At 41.4% G+C, this 19,671-nt stretch overlaps 2 protein-coding genes across 2 annotated transcripts; both read right to left on the bottom strand.

Moving 5' to 3' along the window:
• Positions 1 to 3,264: 3,264 nt before the first annotated feature.
• Positions 3,265 to 4,602, bottom strand: LOC135526601 (dispanin subfamily A member 2b-like). The gene is made up of 2 exons (XM_064955116.1): positions 4,169 to 4,602; positions 3,265 to 3,767 (listed from the first exon to the last, which is right to left on the bottom strand). Exons 1-2 carry the CDS (start codon positions 4,394 to 4,396, stop codon positions 3,609 to 3,611), a joined length of 387 nt encoding a protein of 128 aa, XP_064811188.1. The 5' UTR covers positions 4,397 to 4,602; the 3' UTR covers positions 3,265 to 3,608.
• Positions 4,603 to 6,172: 1,570 nt separating this feature from the next.
• Positions 6,173 to 16,490, bottom strand: LOC135539411 (catalase-like). The gene is made up of 11 exons (XM_064965283.1): positions 16,256 to 16,490; positions 14,778 to 14,949; positions 14,107 to 14,217; positions 12,891 to 13,021; positions 12,589 to 12,693; positions 12,151 to 12,276; positions 11,753 to 11,944; positions 10,824 to 11,246; positions 9,349 to 9,456; positions 7,770 to 7,847; positions 6,173 to 7,296 (listed from the first exon to the last, which is right to left on the bottom strand). The coding sequence occupies exons 1-11, from the start codon at positions 16,319 to 16,321 to the stop codon at positions 7,234 to 7,236; spliced, it is 1,575 nt and encodes a 524-aa protein (XP_064821355.1). The 5' UTR covers positions 16,322 to 16,490; the 3' UTR covers positions 6,173 to 7,233.
• Between the last annotated feature and the right edge of the window lie 3,181 nt (positions 16,491 to 19,671).

The raw sequence follows: 19,671 nt of genomic DNA, 5'->3' as shown, positions 1-19,671 counted from the left end.
AGCTCTGAGCTGAAGAAATCCTCAGTATCGAGTGAAGATGTTCATCAGACAGACGTCTCCTGTGAGTTGTTTAGGTCATCTTCATCGAGGAGAAAAGTTGCTCGCATAGATAAGTGCTGCCGAACATGGAGAGCATCTGAGCAGCTTGGGTGCGGAGCTGAGGCATTGTGTCAGGGATGAACCGTGGAAACTGTGCGGCGCCCACAGCATCATACTTTGACTTCAGCGTGTCGTTGCACTGGAGTTCAATCAGCTCCATTTGGATGTTGGTTGGTGCATTTTCCACATCAACTACGAAGGGATTACTAAGCAGTTCAAACTTGCATTTCTGGGCATCGAAGTCGGCAAATCGCCGGCTAAACTCAGCGGCGAGAACACTGAGTTTTTCAGCAAACTGTGCGCATGGGAACACGGCGGTAGAGATCTGCGCTTTTATGGATTGGCAGCAGGGAAAATGGCAAGGGTTTCCTTGCAGCATCTGATTCTCCCACAGGCACAGTTTAGTTTTGAAGGCCCTCACTGCAGCGTACATGTCTGTGATGATGCGCCCCCGCCCCTGAAGCTGCAGGTTCAGCGCATCAAGATGGCTCAAGATGTCACAGAGAAAGGCCAGCTCACACAGGAACTTTTGCTCCCGGTGCTCTGCTGTATCCTTCCCTTTGGTTTCCAGGAATTGACATATTTCCTCACGCAGCTCAAAACATCTGTTCAGTACTTTTCCTCTGCTTAGCCATCTCACCTCTGTGTGATACGGCACGTCTGCGTATTCCGAACCACACTCCTCCAGAAAAGATTTAAACTGGCGGTGATTTAGACCTTTGGCTCTTATAAAGTTAACTACCTGTGTTACTGTGGTCATAACATGTTCCATCTTTAGGGCTTTGGCACACAGTGCTTCCTGATGTATGATGCAGTGGTAAACAGTTAGCTCACCTGCACAGTTCTCTTCCCGCATCTTCTCCCGAACCATGCCCACCAGTCCACTCTTTTTACCGCACATCGCTGGCGCACCATCTGTCGTTAATCCAACGAGTTTATCCCACGGCAGCTTTATTTCAGTTACACATTTGGAAACCTCCTCAAAGATTTCCTTTCCTGTGGTTGTGCCATGCATTGATTTGAATCCTAATAGCTCCTCCGTAACACACAGATTTGAGTCCACTCCACGGATGAAGACTGACAGCTGAGCAGTATCAGATGCGTCGCAGCTCTCATCCACAGTGAGGGAGAACGCAACAAAATCTTTTCCCTTTTCCATCAGCTGGTCATACAGATTGGTGGCAAGATCACATGTGCGATCAGCTACTGTGTTCCTGCTCAGGCTCACGTTTGAAAATGCTTGTTTTTTCTCTGGGCATACGAGGTCACAAACCTTCATCATGAACTCTCCCTCATTAAAGGGCCGGGCTGATTTTGCGATCTCTGCTGCCACTATATAACTAGCCTTTACAGCAGCCTCGCTTTGTGATGTGGCTTTTTTAAACATATTCTGTTGTGAAACCAAGCTTCTTTTCATCTCCTCTACTGTCTGGCTCCTTTGAGTCATGTCCAGGTCCTTGTATTTGTCATGGTGTTTCGTTTCATAGTGTCGTCTAATGTTGTACTCCTTACTTACAGCCACGTTGACTCCACAAACAAGACAAACAGGTTTGTCTTTTACATATGTAAACAGATATTCTGCCTCCCACTTGTCCAGAAAGCTCCTGTTTTCTGCCTTTCTTTTCGCCATTTTTGGAAAGGGTTAGCTTGCTGACAGTTGTAGCGTCTATGTTGCTATGACTACTGTCACAGAGGAGAGAGTGTTTCTGGGTCCTGTCCTGATTGGCTCGCGAAAACAGCAGAGCATTATGGGATTCGTAGTATTAGTGGTGAATGCGCTGTATAATACCGGCGGGCCAGCTCTAGTAGTAATTTGGTATTGTCTCGCGGGCCAAATATAATTACCCCGCGGGCCAAATTTGGCCCACGGGCCAGAGTTTGACACCCATGTTCTAAAACAATAAATGTTGCTCAATTTCATTTCATTTTTGTGGCATTAGTGAAATTTCAGAGACAAAATGTTCAGCTGCCCCTTTAAGGGTGATTGGTTACCATAGTAACGGGACCGCGGGGCATGTCACCTGTGTCTCTGTTCATGTCTACACTTGATACTTACATGTGACTTCTGCTATCAGAATACGACGATTCCATTGAAAAGACGGATCTGGATGCACAAAAGTGGATTTGTGGTCTGATTGTGTTTAGATCTGTCTGACCACTCCAGGAGGTGGTCAGGAATTCAATGTGTACAGATTTCTCCTCAGTCTGGATGAAATCAGGCTAGCAAAAGTGCATACAGTGGGCAGCGTCATCAGCACCCCTCCCTCAAGTCTCCAGGAAACTTGTGTTTTGGGACCAAGCGGCACCTTTTCAATATAACGTTGGAGGAAATAAGCCTCATAAATGCTAGTCAGCTCGTTAAAAAAATGATGCCAACCCGTATACAATCCCTTTAGCATTGCTTGCTGACTAGCTACAGAGGTTAGCTGGCTAGTTAGCTACAGTAGTTAGCTACTGCCATCAGTTGTTGCGTTATCATATTTATCCAATTCCACCATTTGTAGTATGCATATTGTCGTTTGAATATAGGGAATCTGGACACGGTAGACACATTTAAGTTATTGATTGCTGATCATTTGTATAATTAATATTTGGGCCTGATATTTATCATTTGGACTTGGAATTAAATCAAATAAAAAGGTATGACTGCCGCGTTCAAACCAACTGGGAACACGGAAGCTGAACTTGGAAATCTACGACTTCAGTGCCTTCAAGACAACTGGAAAATTGAACAAAAACGAGCTCCGACTGAAAAATTAACTCAGAAGCTATTCAAGACTACTGTGACCCAGCCAGCCAGAAATTCCGGGTGAAATAGCTTGTCTTTGGAAACTAGGCCTGGATTTTTTTACATTGCTGGAAATTCCACTTTTACATCAACATCTGTTTACAATTTGTATCAGAGTAATAAGTCAAAAATACCCAATACAGTTCATTCTTGGGGTTGATAAAGTTGTTCAACATACTCTAATTCCTACATGTTTATATCACACAAGGACAAGTAATTTTACCATCCAGAAATAGAACGGATTGTGACTTAAACATTGTTGTAGAGCGACAACAAAGTAGAAAGAGAAGCCGTGTCTCATTAAGTGAGTGCACGTCTATATGGGATGAGTGAAACAGAAACGTTAACCATTATTAGCTATAAAGACTCAAATTGAATGCATTTACAAAACGTATATTTATTGATGAAAATGACATTTGAATGTAACTTCAACAGAATCATCTTGCATCTCTAAAACACTAAACTAAAGAAGTGCAAATAACATCTGGTACACAGTGCCGAAGGAAATTCTGTGGTGTGTGTGTGTGTGTGTGTGTGTGTGTGTGTGTGTGTGTGTGTGTGTGTGTGTGTGTGTGTGTGTGTGTGTGTGTGTGTGTGTGTGTGTGTGTGTGTGTGTGTGTGTGTGTGTGTGTGTGTAAGAGAAATGTATCAGGACACAATCCTAGAAAGGTGTGTAACATCTGGAAAGACACTTTTGACATAAGCAAAGACTGGGACTACACTACAAGTGTGAGATTTTGTAGATGAAGAAACCATAGATGATGAAGAGGAAGAGCAGCCCGAGGATGACCAGGGTCAGGGTCACAATATTAAAGCAGCGTGCAGTCTTCCCGTGTTTTCTTGCTCCCTCCAAGTCTCCAACCATCTTCCTATCCCTGGACTGGAAAACAAAATGTAGAATCATTTATATTATGGAATCATTCACATGTTGCTGATTGTGTTTTTGTAGCTATGCATATTAGTTAACAACATGCACACGACATGACATGTCACACTAATGGGAGGATCTCAGTAATGTATTATCCTCTGTGGTTTAATACTCCTTAATACACTTTCAGAGGTCAGGTTTATAGAGCCTGTAGATGAGGTATAGGCGACACATTTTTATAACAGTGCGATAACAAGAAAACAAAACATGAATTTAGAACATTGTTATACTGTGCTCCTCTTTCCATAGTTCAAGGTTGGTTGCCCATATAATAACATGACCAACTTCAAAATCCAGACAATACACGCCCTACAACAGACAATGTTATATTAAATCACTTAATTCCAACTCACCTTTATGGAGAAATACACCGCTAACATTCCGAGACATAATGGGTTGCCGTACACGAGGCTGCAAAGTGACCAGATAATGTGATCCCTGGGCTGAGGCACAACGGGCTGGGGCAGTCCCAAGACGACGGTATGTTGGAATTTGGGCGCTCCGTGAGGGTCTTCAAGACGCATGTACTTATTTCCGTTCATTGGGACAAACTCTGGCTGATACGATGGTGGTTGATCCATGGCAAGCGAAAATTGATACTTAATTAGCTTAGTGTTAAAAAAAACACACAAAGCTTCTCGGGCAAACGAAAAAGAGCGAGCCAACGAAATGTTTAATTTGTGAGGAAAGGTGAAGGCAAAACGTAACCTATATAGCAGGAGCAGCGAAGGTTCCAGGCATAAGCACCGTTTCCAGTAAATTTGTAAGTGTTGATTTCCCTAGAGACTCTTGCTCAATAGGGGAGGGGTTGTCTAACTTTTTGTTTTAGCTTTTGGGAGTGTAAAGCAGTTAAACTGTATATCCTGCTCTCTACCTACCATTCCTAGTAGCAATAGTGGTAGGTGGATCGTTTGTCCAGTTATGCAATAGGCTAACTAGCAATCATACCACACACAAAAAAATCATTCAAAGGTGCACCAATTTTATATATAAATCCGCAAGACCAGATGCATATCTGGTAGTCAGCGGAGAAGCCACGTACGTCATTGCGCAAGACATGAGACATCTATAGCTCAATAAACTCCCCTATTGAACTTGTCTAGGGACGATAACATGGTCCTACCTAGACTAGCCCACAACACCACCATGCAATGAATAGTTGCATTTATTTTACTTCTGATACTGAAATGCGCTGTTGCGGATCATCATTCTCCCAAATCGTTATAATAACGTTGCAACATAGGTCTATGCTCCCAGCAGGCCCAGTCATTAAACAAAGCTTAAAGCACGCTCTGCCTGGTCTCTGATCCGAGCGGCTATTCTTTCTGCACATTCTTTCTGTTTCAATATAGCATACATATTTGTTTAACATTTTATGTGTCATAAACACAATTAGTCACAATGTTTTCATCTGATTAGGCTACTTCAAAGCTCTCCTGTATGCTACCAGCACACACGTTTGTCCACTCGAATATAATTCCAGCATCCAAACTGTGCCCTGGCCATTTGAGGAATGGAAAGAGACATCTGTTACAAAACACCAAAACGTTGAATGACATTCCAAGGTTGTCAAGACAAGCCTTTGACACTGGATAGGGAGTGATGCATTTCCTGTTCGTCGAGATTGACATACTCTATTTGATAAAAAATATATTTATTTAATTAACTAATTAGGCAAGTCAGTTAAGAGCAAATTCTTATTTACAATGACAGTCTACCAAGGAACAGTGGGTTAAATGCTTTTTTCAGGGGCAGAATGACAGATGTTAATTTAGTCAGTTTAGGGATTCAATCCAGCAACCTTTCGATTGCTGACCCAACGCTACCTGCCGCCCCAGTATGTAGTTGTGCTTTGCTTATTTGTGGTGTGGTTCATTGGCACATAAACCAGTTGGTGGTAAATTCATTGCATATATTTTATACAATTATAAATATAGCATAAGATGTTAAAAATCGTATTTCCCACTAGCTGATCATTGTCTGCAGCCAATTAATAAGAAAAGCATGGACTCAAGTTTTGCCCGTAAAGGATGGCGAACTCTCAACATCGGCCCGTAGCCCTTCGTGGCATTGACTGTGCCACAAAAGCATGCTGAAGTGGCATGGTTGATATTGTATTTGAACACTGGATCGCTAGTTAGGAAAGCTTAAAGTACACTCTGCCTGTTCTTCACAACTGATCCTGGAGACCAACTGGGTGACACGGCTTTTATTCCAGCCCAGTAACACTCTTATCAACTAATCAATGGCATGATATCCTGGGTAATCCTGGGTAATGATAATCCTGGGCAATAACAGCTGGCATACCCTGGAGTTGATTGGTGTAAAGAAGACCTGACACACAAAAACCACACATATAGCAATACCTTTTGATTTATTAGCATCTAATTTTCAAAGATGTTCACAATCTCTTGTTAATATAACAAATCACTTCACGGGCGATATGAGCGGGAATGCTACCTTACACAGAAACACTGACAGTGATGAGATGCAACATAGCAATCGAGTCTGGAGGCTTGTGAGAAGAGATAAGGACTGTTTTCTTTACAGTGGTGTTTCTTAATTCCCCAGCCCTAACTCAACCAAACCACAACTCTTCAGTGATTCATTTTGGTACAGAGTATCTACACAAATCAACACTAATAATATAGAAAACATTTAGTACATGACAATTTTTATATAGTGATTAAAAGTCTAGGCAAAGCCCTGATCCTGCCATGGTGTTAGGTATTTGTGACTAACCCAAAAAGGCACTGCTTTGTTGTTTTGGCTGCGAGGAGGAGGACTTAATTCATGACTGAATCACACCGATCGTTGGCTTGAAACAATTTCTAATATAACCAAGAAATATGGTGAAGGCCTAAGCAATTGTTTTTTTTTGTGAAGAAATCTCAGAAGTTTAAACTGCTAAATACTGTACAATAATTATGAAACTTATTTGTAGACATTGGTGGTTTGTTTAACTAGAATAAATGTCATATTTTGCATAGCTAACGCATACCTGTTTAACTATCAGGGCATACATGAGGCATGGATACACAAACAATAACTCATTGGGAAAGAGATTAAACAATATACTGCAAATGGAATAAAAATTATACTATAAACTGAATAAATGCACAGCTTTTCAGATAGCGTCTATGTATTTGACTGATGTGGGGACAGATCTTCTCCCATAGGGCTGCAGTCTGACTATATTAATTTCTGTGTGAACATAGGCAAAATGGACAGAAAACCACATGTAAGAACTGACAGCAATGCTGTCTCTCGTCATCTGTGCAGTAAGTAGCCTGAGGAATTACAAAAACAATCATGATAGCTTGCCATTTAATTAGCTATAGCATTTACGGACAGTCGGTAGTAAGATATTCTATAGCGGATGGTAAGTGCAACTGCCCCCAGGGTGGAAGTTAAAGCATCACATCTTGGAGGAGGCAGCGATGGCAGAGGCACCTCCACGGGTGTACACTCTCACAGTGTCCTGGGAGAGAGGAGGAGGGAAGGAGACAAAGGGAGAGAAAGAGAAAAAGAGAGCTCAACACTAAACTTTTATTAATTTCAGAATAGATTTGTGGATATAAACAAGTAAAACACAATCTCGTTTACGAGGGGTCCTGAGAGAAACAAATACATACTAAATGTATAGGAATAACAAGTACAAAACCCAAAAGTTCTACATGTAAAAAAATAAATAAAACACTTTAGTTCATGTGTGCAACTTTTGATTTTCATGAAGGATCTGCAATTATACCCAAAACTGCTCATGTAAATGATTTGACTATACTTGGACCCCCCCCCAAATATTTCCATCCAATTATTCCCAAGCATCTGCAGCGAGCCGTCTCAGATATGCAAGTGCTTTTCCTATTTAAACTATACTTTGAATTAAATAGGCAAATACCCTTTTAATTGACATAAGCTTTAGTGTCCGTTGACAAGAATGAATGGACTTACCTTCGTGGGCTCAGTGTTTTTGAGTAGGGTCTGAACCCTGTTCCCATAGTCTGCATGCACAGCCATCAGATTCTGAACCTGGAAAAACAGGGTGCACCATCAGGCAGAGACAGTCAGAAGTGTTGATAGCGATGGCAGTAGATGCATTATACAACATTGCATTGCAAAGATGACCTTCATGGTAGTGAGGCAGATGATGCCTGGGAAATATACAGTGCCTTCAGATAGTATTCACACCACTTGACTTTTTCCCACATCTTGTTGTGTTATACAGCCTGAATTTAAATAGAGATTTCTTTCTTTTTCTCCTTCTGTTCTACACACAATACCCCATAATAACAACATTTAATAATGTTTTCCTAAATATTTATAAAATCAATTCAAAAGGAAAAGATGAAAATGTTTTGAGTCAACAAAGTATTCAACCTGTTTGTTATGGCCAGCCTAAATAAGCTCAAGAGTAAGAATGTATTTAACAAGTCACATAATAAGTTGCATGGACTCACTGTGCAATAATATTGTATAAGATGAGTTTAATGACTACCTCATCCCTGTACAATACACAACTCTATCTGAAAGACCCCTCAGTCGAGCAGTGAATTTCAAACACAGATTCAACCACAAAAACCAGGGAGGTTGTTCAATGCCTGGCAAAAATAGGTACCTTTTGGGAGATAAAATAAAATAAACTGACATTGAATATCCCTTTGAGCATGGTGAAGTCACTAATTACACTTGGCTGGTGAATACACCTAGTTATTACAAAGATACAGGCATCCTTCCTAACTCTGACGGAGAGGAAGGAAACCGCTCCCGGATTTCACCATGGGGCCAATGGTGACTTTAAAACAATTACAGAGTTTAATGGCGGTGATAGAAGAACTGAGGATGGATCAACAACATTGTAGTTACTCCACAATACTGATCTTATTGACAGAGTGAAACAGAAGCCTGTAAAGAATACAAATCCTAGAGGAAAACCTGGTTCAGTCCGCTTTCCACCAGACACTGGGAGATGAATTCACCTTGCAGCAGGATAATAACCAAAAACAAGGCCAAATCAACACTGGAGTTGCTTACAGTACCAATAAGACAGTGAATGTTCTTGGGTGGCAGAGTCACAGTTTTGACTTAAATCTGCTTGAAAATCTATGGAAAGACCTGAAAATGGTTGCCCAGCCACGCCAAATAACCGATTTGACAGAGCTTGAAGAATTTGGAAAATAAAAATTGGCAAATGTTGCTGTAGTCGCTGCCAAAGGTGATTCTAACATGTATTGACTCAGGGGGTTTATTTTTCATATTATATACACATTTACAAATATTAGAATTTTTCTGCCACAGACTATTTTGTGTAGATCGTTACACAATCAAATTCATTTTAATCCCACTTCGTACCAAAATGTGGAAAAAGTCAAGGGGTGTGAATACTCTCTGATGACAGTGTGGTAGAGAGATTTTGATTTGAATAGTAATGATGATGTTGATTAAAAAAACATGAAGATAGAAATAACATGATTGCTGATCACAATGATGATGAAAAATGGTGACTTAGACAATCAAAATGAGGAGAACTCACCCAGCGTTTCTGGATGAAGACTTGGGCTCCCTTCAGGGCACCAGCCATGTTCTGACAGAGCCTCTGGCGCTCCTCCTCATTCAGCACCTCGGTGAAGAAGGTACGCACCTGCAATACACCCACACACAAGGTCAGATCACTGGTCACACACAAACAAACAGATTTATTAATGTACCAATAAATAAGCATTTCATTATATGTAATCATTACAGTTCATACTGTATAAAGAAATAATTCAATTGAAATACATTCATTAGGCCATAATCTATGGATTTCACATGACTGGGAATACAGATATGCATCTGTTAGTCACAGATACCCCCCCCAAATATTTTTTTTTAACGTGACCACCATTTGCCTCATGCTGCGAGACATATCTCCTTCGCATAGTTAATCAGGCTGTTGATTGTGGCCTGTGGAATGTTGTCCCACTCCTCTTCAATGACTGTGCAAAGTTGCTGGATATTGGTGGGAACTGGAACACGCCATTGTACACGTCAATCCAGAGCATCCCAAACCATGCTCAATAGGTGACATGTCTTGAGTATGCAGGCCATGGAAGAACTGGGACATTTTCAGCTTCCAGGAATTGTGTACAGATAATTGCGACATGGAGCGATGCATTATCATGCTGAGACATGAGGTTAGTCGGCAGATGAATGGCCCGGCAACGGGCCTCAGGATCTCGTCACGGTATCTCTGTGCATTCAAATTGCCATTAATAAAATGCAATTGTGTTAGTTGTCCGTAGCTTATGCCTGCCCATACCATAACCCTACCATGGGAGACGCTGTTCAAATGGTGGACATCAGCAAACTACTCGCCAAAACAAACACCATACACGTGGCCTAAAGTTGTGAGGCCGGTTGGACGTACTGCTAAATTCTCTAAAAACGGCATTGGGAGGTGGCTTATGGTAGATAAATGAACATTAAATTCTTGGGCACGAGCTCTGGTGGACATTCCTGCAGTCAGCATGCCAATTGCACACTCAAGACTTGAGACGGCTGTGGCATTGTGTTGTGTGACAAAACTGCACATTTTAGAGTGGCCTGTTATTGTCCCCAGCATAAGGTGCATCTGTGTAATGATCACGCTGTTTAAAATTAGCTTCTTGATATGCCACACCTGTCAGGTGGATGGATTATCTTGGCAAAGGAGAAATGATCACTAACAGGGATGAAAGAAAAGCTTTTTGAGCAAATGCAACATTTCTGGGATCTTTTATTTCAGCTCATTAAACATGGGACCAACACTTTACCTGTTGCATTTGTTATTTTGTTCAGTGTATTTCCAAAACTGTGGTTTACTTTAATGTCACTAGGGCTCATCCCAATTAGTTGACTAGTCGATTGTTTGGCCGACCAAAATGTTGTTTTGTCAAGCAGTAGCAAATAAAATATATACAAAAAAAAAAGGGAACACCCGTCTGATTCACGTGAACTAATCCACTGCGCTCTACATAGATACATTACCTGTGTGACATTATCATCGTCAGCACTGTTGTAGCGGCCCACATCTGGGGACACCTTAAACCTGGTTTCCACGTGCTGTCGCTGGGTCTCTGGAGCACTGAAGCTGTTGGGGAAGTAGTTGGGAGCGCCAGCCTGGTTGTCGAACATGCACATAGGCCCGTCTCGCTGGTAGTTGGACACACGGGTCCTGAAGGGACAGTTGACGGGCAGCTGCAGGTAGTTGGTTCCCAGCCGGTGGCGGTGTGTGTCTGGGTAGGAGAACAGACGCCCCTGCAGCATCTTGTCAGGGCTGGGCTCGATGCCAGGGGGCATATTGCTGGGGTCAAAGGCCAGCTGCTCGATCTCAGCAAAGTAGTTGGCAGGGTTTCTGTTGAGCACCAACCTCCCCACGGGAATGAGGGGGTACTCCTTGTGAGACCACACCTAAGGAAAATGAGAAGTGCTGATACTTCTCAGGCCAAAAAAGGTACATGGATGTGCAAGAGATTTCTAGCCAGTCTTGGAGGACAAAGATTTTTTTTTATAGAAAATGTAAGCGTGCATGACCCCTATACTGTACTATTTTCACATAATAATTATCCTGACTAGACTGCAGCTATTGAGTCAGTTGCCTATTATTGTACCATTGACAAATGCTACCACTCCATAGCAGATCTCAGACCACTTTCAGATCTTTCAGTGGTTATGTGGAGTATGTCCCCCCTCTGGTGGAAAAGTCAGAGTACTGCAAATGGACAATATTTTTGGGGATATCTTGTTTAAATGGCTAACAAAGTACAATACTTTGACATTTAAAGCATTTCTGTCACATTCTTTTTAAAAACTATGCAAAGTATTGATAAAAAGTTATGCACCTACTATAAGGGTTAGAGTCCCCACATAATTGAATAGAAGATTGAAAACTGTATCCCTATGTATCTCTATGGTACCTTAGTCAGGTCAAAGGGGTTCCACTGGAATTTCTCAGCCTGGGCAAAGGTCATGACCTGGATGTAGAATGACCAGGAGGGGAATTTGCCGTTGGCGATGGAGGTGTAAAGGTCTCGGATGGCGTAGTCCGGGTCGGTGGAGGCCAGGCGCTCGGCATCCTCAGGCTTCAAGTTCTTGATACCCTGGTTGGTCTGAGAGGGGAGCAGAGGAAGGATGCTATGGGTTACTATGGACCCGTCCCAATTTTTCTAACTATGTTTCCTTCTTTTACCACCATTACTCTCTTGCATCCTTCAGTTAATCAAGTATTGTCGACTCCTATATCCATTTAAGTGTAGTACATTTCACTAGTCCTGTACCATCCATTCACAACATAATTTTTTAGTTGTGCTCTGACCTTGTAGTGGAACTTGCAGTAGACGGGCTGACGCTCGGCGTTGACCAGCTTGAAGGTGTGGGATCCGTAGCCATTCATATGGCGGAAGCCGTCGGGCAGACCACGGTCACTGAAGAGGAAGGACACCTTCATAGAGATTAAGACAAAATTATTAACGAAGGCACATATTCAGTCAATTTAGCCAATGTGATATGTAAATAAGATATAATAAATAAAAAAAACATGTAAGTAGAAGCATGATATAATAATCTGATCAGAAAACGGATTTAAAACTATTTAAACTAATGCAGCAACCGCCATTTCTAGATATGGTGGCATAGCTTTAAAGTTGTTAATGGAGTGAAATCTGAAACGACAATGTATTTTTGGATTCTAACTAACTATTGTGCGTGCACGTGTAAAGGTTTGGTGTCAGGTAGAGAGGAGCAGGTACAGTACCTGATGCATACACTCCGGCCGCAGGCTCCAGAAATCCCACACCATGTCTGGGTCCTTCAGGTGAGTCTGGGGGTTGCGCTTCTGAGAGTGGACGAAGGATGGGAACTGCACAAAACAAAAGGGAAAAATCAGAGATGTGGTAATGGCATTTCATATTACACTGGGAGATGAACTAATGGATTAGCCTGGTTGCCAGTCTGTTTAGCTAACGTTCCACTCCTTGTACTCCATGTCATGTGTCAAAGACTGAATCTTGGCAAGGCACACCCAGGCGCAATCTTGACTCACGTGTCTAAACTCACCAGCATGGCGTCCCTGATAAAGAAGATGGGGGTGTTGTTGCCAGTAAGGTCCCAGTTGCCCTCGTCAGTGTAGAACTTGACTGCAAAGCCACGTGGGTCTCGCACTGTGTCAGCTGAGCCTGATTCCCCAGCTACATGAGTTTGAGACAAAATAGGTTGATATGAAACTCACACATTGACAACCAGTATAAAACACAAATTATTTGTAGAATAAAAAAAATATGACATTGGTATTTTCTGGTATTTATTCAATGATGTATTGATGTACAGTGGGGTCTGAAATGATTGACACCCTTGATAAAGACAATAGAAAATGACTGTATACATTAATACATTCAAATACTGAGCTATATTGTACGCTTCTAAAAATTGGGGGAAAGAATTCCTTTATACTAATACAATTTGCTCAGAGAAAGATTACTTGATAAACTATCTTTTTTTTTCTCAAAGGAGGTAGGGGTCAGAATTATTGACCGCCGTTTTCAATACCTCATCTTGTGAGGATAACTGCACTGAACGTTTTTCTAAATATTTGATGAGTTGGAGAACACATCTTAGACCATTCCTACATACAGAATCCTTCCAGATCCTTGATATCCTTCGTCTGCACTTATAAACTTCCCTCTTCAATTCAAACCACTGGTTTTCAATGGGTTTCATGTCCGGAGACAGATGGAGATTGCAAAATGTGGATTTTGTGGCCAATTAAGCTTTTTTTTTTTTTACAATGGTGGGGAAGTACCAAGATGGAGGCGCGTTGGCTTCAGAAAGCTCCCCTCTGTCAGTCATCTAGTGTATATATTGCATTTTATACTTACAGGAGCAATTAGGGTTAAGTACCTTGCTCAAGTCGACAACTTTTTCACCTAATCGGCTCGGGATTTGAACAAGCAACCTTTTGGCTATTGGCCCAATGCTCTTATCCTCTAGGCTACCTGACTGTCCAGAAATTTTCTGATATCGGCAAACGTTGCTTTTGCAGACAAGCATGCTTAGTCATTCCATATACAGTAACAGTAGTCTAATTGGAAGCTAGCAAATCTGATAGGGTTTCTTTTTGCATGTCCTTAAGGAAACAAAGGGAACTCTGTAAATGTGTTTGTAGCAGTTTTATAGAAAAGTTGGAGTGAGCAGCCTCAAACTACTATTTTATCATGTAAGTTGAGTAAATACCAGGGGGGGAAAAAGACACAAATGTAATGTAGGTTAGTCTTACCCACGGTGGAAAAGCGAATGGCGATAGGTGTGGTCTTGCCCACATGCTCAAACACCTTGGCCTTGCAGTAGCGAGAGATGTCATGTGTCACCTCAAAGTACCCAAAAGCTCCTGTGGTGGAAGAGGCAGGACATGGACAGTTATTGTGTATAAATCTAGCTAGTTAGGTTAAAGAGTAAACACTTACTTATAAAGCCATACACATGGTGCACTTTACCCTTCTGTAGAGTGGGCCAACAACAACAGAACGTCACATGATCAAGCATGGTCCTAATAATATTCTGCCCGACTAAAGAGCAGTTCACAGTATTTTGGTCTAGACCGAAAAGTAGGTCAACACTTTCTAATGTTTATTTCAAATGTGATAGGCCTGTCTAGGGAAGTGTTTCCCCTATACCATTACTTTGTGAGGGTCCACTTTTAAAGAACAAATCTAGTGGCGTACATAGTCCCTCCATTTCAGGGGACCAAAAGTATTGGGACAAATTCACTTATATGTATATTAAAGTAGTCAAAAGTTTAGTATTTGGTCCTATATTCCTAGCACACAATGATTACATCAAGCTTGTGACTATACAAAGTTGTTGAATGCAATACTTTTGGAGCTCACTGGATATAACATAAATGCCAATCAGTTTCGGTTAAATGTATTGGTAGTGCTTGACACCCACCGCCTCCCTTGGCATGCACCACCCTCTCTGGGATGCGCTCGCGGTCAAAGTGGGCCATCTCGTCTATGAACGGGGTGTCCTGCACTAGGAGGGGCCCCCGGGGACCCGCTGTTATTATATTCAACTTGTCCCCTATCGGGTGACCAGCCCCAGTGGTCAGGTTGTCTGGCCTCTGAAGGGGAAAAAAATGACATAGCCATCAGACATAAGACACTGCACTACACATTTTTTATTTACACAGTCATTAGGCCTAGTCTCTCACTTTTCCTTTGGTAACAGAGTAGGTCCTTTCCCTGATTCCACATCAGCTGCACTTACAGTTTATTAATATACTTGCTCTCAGGAGACATAACTACACACACATTAAGACTAGGAATGTACAGGAATACTTTGTGCACCTGACACTTAATAGCCTGGGCGCAAGACTCAATGGTCCCATTAGGTATGTGTGATATAGGTACAATTCTGACATTATACAGGTCTAGTGTTTTGCACTTTGAATGATCAAACATCAGCTTCATTGCGCAATTGCTCCAATTCAATGTGTGCATTACAAAATAGTCTAAAAGACACTTAAACAGTTCTCATCTCTCATTTGGCCTTGTTTACTTAAAATCTTGCTTAATGTTTACCCGTTAAGCTTACCCTTCCTGCACCAATGATTAGGTAACCATGAGTTGACATGGCTAAAGTCCAGGCTAAACTATAGCAAGACAATGACCAAGATACATTTGCTATCCCAACAAATCAAGGTCCATATTTTCCAGTTATTGCAAAGAATCACTGATTATTCTATTCTCAACTTGCAATATTTTCAAGTTAAACCAGCAAAATACACTCAAGCAATCAACTTCTTGGCATTTCAATGAGGTATTATAGCTAGTTGACGCTAAATAAAATAAAATAGTTATTCTGCAGTTGTGTTATTTCAATACATTAGATCAAATTAAAATCACATTTTATTGGTCACATAAACATGTTTAGCAGATGGTATTATGAGTGTAGCGAAATGCTTGTATTTGTCACAAGAGTATGGGAGTAAAACCTAGCTAAACTTGGAATTCTATTCAACAAATATCAAGAAAGCCCGAACTACACGGGTTTCCACTAGTTAAGAAGAAAAATAGTAGAAATGTGCGGGGTTATTGACTTTGTGATTGTGGGTGTAGCAGCGAATGAAGACCAGCTGCAAGTGCAAGATAGCTAGCTAATAAGCAGTAATAGGCTAACGTTAGTTGTAGGCAGCAGCCAGCTAACAATTCCTGCATGATCAAAAACGGACACAATTAAAATACAAATGTGCATTCTTTGGTCGTGGAATTGAACAGTACCATGGTTCTGTAAAGGTGTTGATAACTAGCTATCTAACGTTAGAATTATAGTTAAGTAGTCCAGAAGGAAAAATGCGACCTTGGATGATCGCTCATCATTTCTAAACAGAATTGCACAACACAAACTAAGCATAGAAATAGACAAACCTGAGCGCGTCGGCCCTCTTTCCATAGCTTCAGTTGGTCGGTTGCTTTCCCTCTATCCTCGTCCATCTTGAAGGCAGAAGTTTTAACCACAACTGCGTGGGGGGGAAATATTTCTGAGAGCTAACGTTATTCAGCCACTGTACTTTGTACGATTAGGGTCATCCTGCTTGTTACCCGACTCCTATTGGATGCTGGATCACCAGCTACTTTCGGACCAAAGGGCAAAAAAAGAATGTACCCCTTGCTGCCACCCATCAATCACACCATTCAAAGGTGGTGCTGCAGAACTACGGGTAGTCAATTATTGGTTCACGTTGTCCAGTTGAACTACAAGCTTGCGATCCAACTCAACCCTCACGTGAGGCAACAGACTAAACGCATTTAAACATGTGGAATATGTACATTGCTAGTTGGCCAGTTTGACAGGGATTCATTTCATATGTATCAGATTATGCTGACCCCATTTACTAAAGGTATCACAAGAGCAGTTACTTTATATCTGCTGTGTGCACTCATGTTGTGTTGTCACGGAAACATACGCACACAGACAGAGAGATAGCTTTATTCCCTTTTATTACTAGTCTGTAGTCAGTAAATTTATAGAAAATACAAAAATGACTGTTTTACTGCTTGTTGAGATTTGTTAAATTGAGTGGACACAAGGCTATTAAGCCATTTCAATTATAGGTGGCTTCAAGGGAAGAATCATGGACCTTTTTATTTTAACTCAATATTCACATCCAAAGAACATAAAATAGTCAGGAGGCAGAGTTGAATTTATTAGCTTAATTCAGTGAAAAGTGGGAAGCATACAGTATACTTCTATGTTATTGTAAGAATCCATTGTTCCATGCACTTAGAAAAAAAGGTTCTAAAAGGGTTCTTCGGCTGTCCCCATAGCGGAACCCTTTTTGGTTCCAGGTAGAACCATCTGTGGAAAGGGTTTTACATTGAAGCCAAAGGGGTTCTACCTGGAACCAAAAAGTGTTTTTGAAAGGGTTCTCCTGTGGGGACACCCGAAGAACCCTATTAGGTTCTAGATACACTTTTTTTCTAAGCATGTAGGTTGCTGAGATGTTAGCTCCAACAAAGTTTCCACAAAAGCCTTTTTGAAAATGAAAGAATAGATGCTAAGTGGGATCCTTGCTATGAGCATAACTCTGACCCTAAACTTAACCCCAACCTAACACTTACCTTAACTCTTTTAAATCTGAACTTCAATAGAGTGACGTCATAGATTGGGTATTACAAGCATCCCACTGATAAGGAAATGTATTTTAGTAAATGATTAGAATGTTACAGTCCTGAAACCATATGTCTGAAACCATGTGATTGTATGAAATTAATTTGAATCATTAGATTATTATAACACATGTGTGTAAGTGTTAGACTCATTCGATGATTATATTATAATACTGTGTGTGGTTTTAGTCGGAATCAACATTTAGGGAACAATATGTCTAGTGTTTTGAGAACAGACTATCTGTCTGAGCCAGATCCGTGGCGACCTTGGCTGGGACACTGAGTGCTCCCCAGTCCCAGGTCTCTCCCTATCTTAGGGGAGGGTAGGAAGACACCATTCTCACCTACTCCCCTAGGCTCTGTTGGCGGGCGGATTTGATGGTCGGTGTGGAAGTATGTGTGTCGCTATAAATTGAAGGTCCTGTACTGTACACGTCAGAACGTTCCCGTGAATAAACATTTAACTTTGGTAGACTGGGCCTCTGTCTGTTTTCGTTTCTATCAGTATCTTACAAATCCTGATATAACAGACTGAGGGTAACATAATTTAATTGGTAAATGAACAGGAGTATAGAATTCTCCTGACACCCACTTCCTTCCCCAAACCTTCCTCCCGCCTTGAATTGACACTCCTTCCTGATCGGGAGCCAACCCAAATCTTTGAATAACCTGTTGCACATGCAAGGACGATGAAGGGGAACCTATACTCCCTTACACCTTGCCTCCTGGATGAGCTTCCTGATAAATACACCTATTACACAAATGGATAGAAGTGCAAAATCATACATTTTTATTTTTTTCGATTATTTATAGATTTTCAGATATTAAAAACAAAAACAGTACAACCCCAACCCCTCATTCTCCCATCCATCCATTACCTCCCTCCAAAGTATCTATAAAAGTTAAATAGGAAAGAAAAACTGAAACAAACAATAATAGAAACAAAACCAATGGGGGGAAAAAGTTATACAAAAATTATTATTAGCACAAATGACCACTAGAACAGACAAGACTGCTTACCAAACTACGCAAGTTACACTAAGTAATAGACAGACTCTCCACGTATTGACCAGTTTAAGTCAAACTTTTGACATGACATGATGACATCACATTCATCACCTCCAGGTGACATCACCTCCTTAACTCACTGCATAAAGGAGGGCGGCTTTGCAGACTACCAATGAAAGAGGACAAGGTGGCGACCTGGCAGTGAGCTAGCAGCGAGGTAGCATTCTGGTCTAGGAGAAGTACCCCAAAAACGGTAGTGACCGGGTTGGGGCTAACAGTTGTATTACACATATGTGAGAATGTCTCAAAAATGGGGTCCCAGAGGCCACAAAGATTGGCATGACCAAAACGTGTCCCACAGTCACTGTACTCTGGTGGCATCTCAAACACTTGGAGTCAATATTTGGGTATATTTTTGCCAATCTGCCATTTGAGTAATGGAGATGGTGCAAAACCTTAAACTGAATAAGCCCATTCCGTATGAAAAATGTTGTGTGGATACGCTCAATACTTTGTTGCCATATCATTTTATAAAATCGCAGCACAAAGGCTTATAGGGTGGTATGAGCCACAGTCTAGGGGATTCTTGTCTTTTTAAAGCAAAACCAAAATAGTTGCCTGGGTAAGTGTCTGTGGCAATTTCTGACTAGAAAGGATTTTATTGCACATTGAGCTGAGGATAGGGGATAATTTAGAGGAAAATTCTTTATAAAATTCAATATGGAAGCCATCAGGCCCAGGGGCTTTACCACTCTGCATGGACTGGATTACCAGAGTAGTTTCATCATCACCTATTGAGGCATCCATGTTGGTTTGTTCATCTGAATTGAGTCAGGGTATGTCCAGATAGTCTAGAAATGCATGCATACGAGATGTGTCATGGAAGAGCCTCTGACGAGTAAAGAGCAGAATCGAATTGCTTAAATTGATGGTTGATTTCTTTAGGATTGGTAGAAGTTACATCAGCTGCAACACAGATTTCAGGTATGCCGCTGCTAGCAGCGGATTGTCGAAGCTGATGAGGTAACAACTTGCCAGCTTTCTCGCCGTGTTCATAGAATTTTGGCCTCAACTTAAACAGAAGCTGCGTCGTTTGATTGGTGGAAATATTGTCAAATTCCAATTGGTGTAGCAGTCTCTCTTTGTAGAGTTCAGGAGTCAGAAGA

The sequence above is a fragment of the Oncorhynchus masou genome, chromosome 5, assembly GCF_036934945.1.
Source record: "Oncorhynchus masou masou isolate Uvic2021 chromosome 5, UVic_Omas_1.1, whole genome shotgun sequence".
In the NCBI taxonomy this organism is placed as follows: Eukaryota; Metazoa; Chordata; class Actinopteri; order Salmoniformes; family Salmonidae; genus Oncorhynchus; species Oncorhynchus masou.
This window is presented reverse-complemented; position numbering and strand designations above follow the sequence as displayed.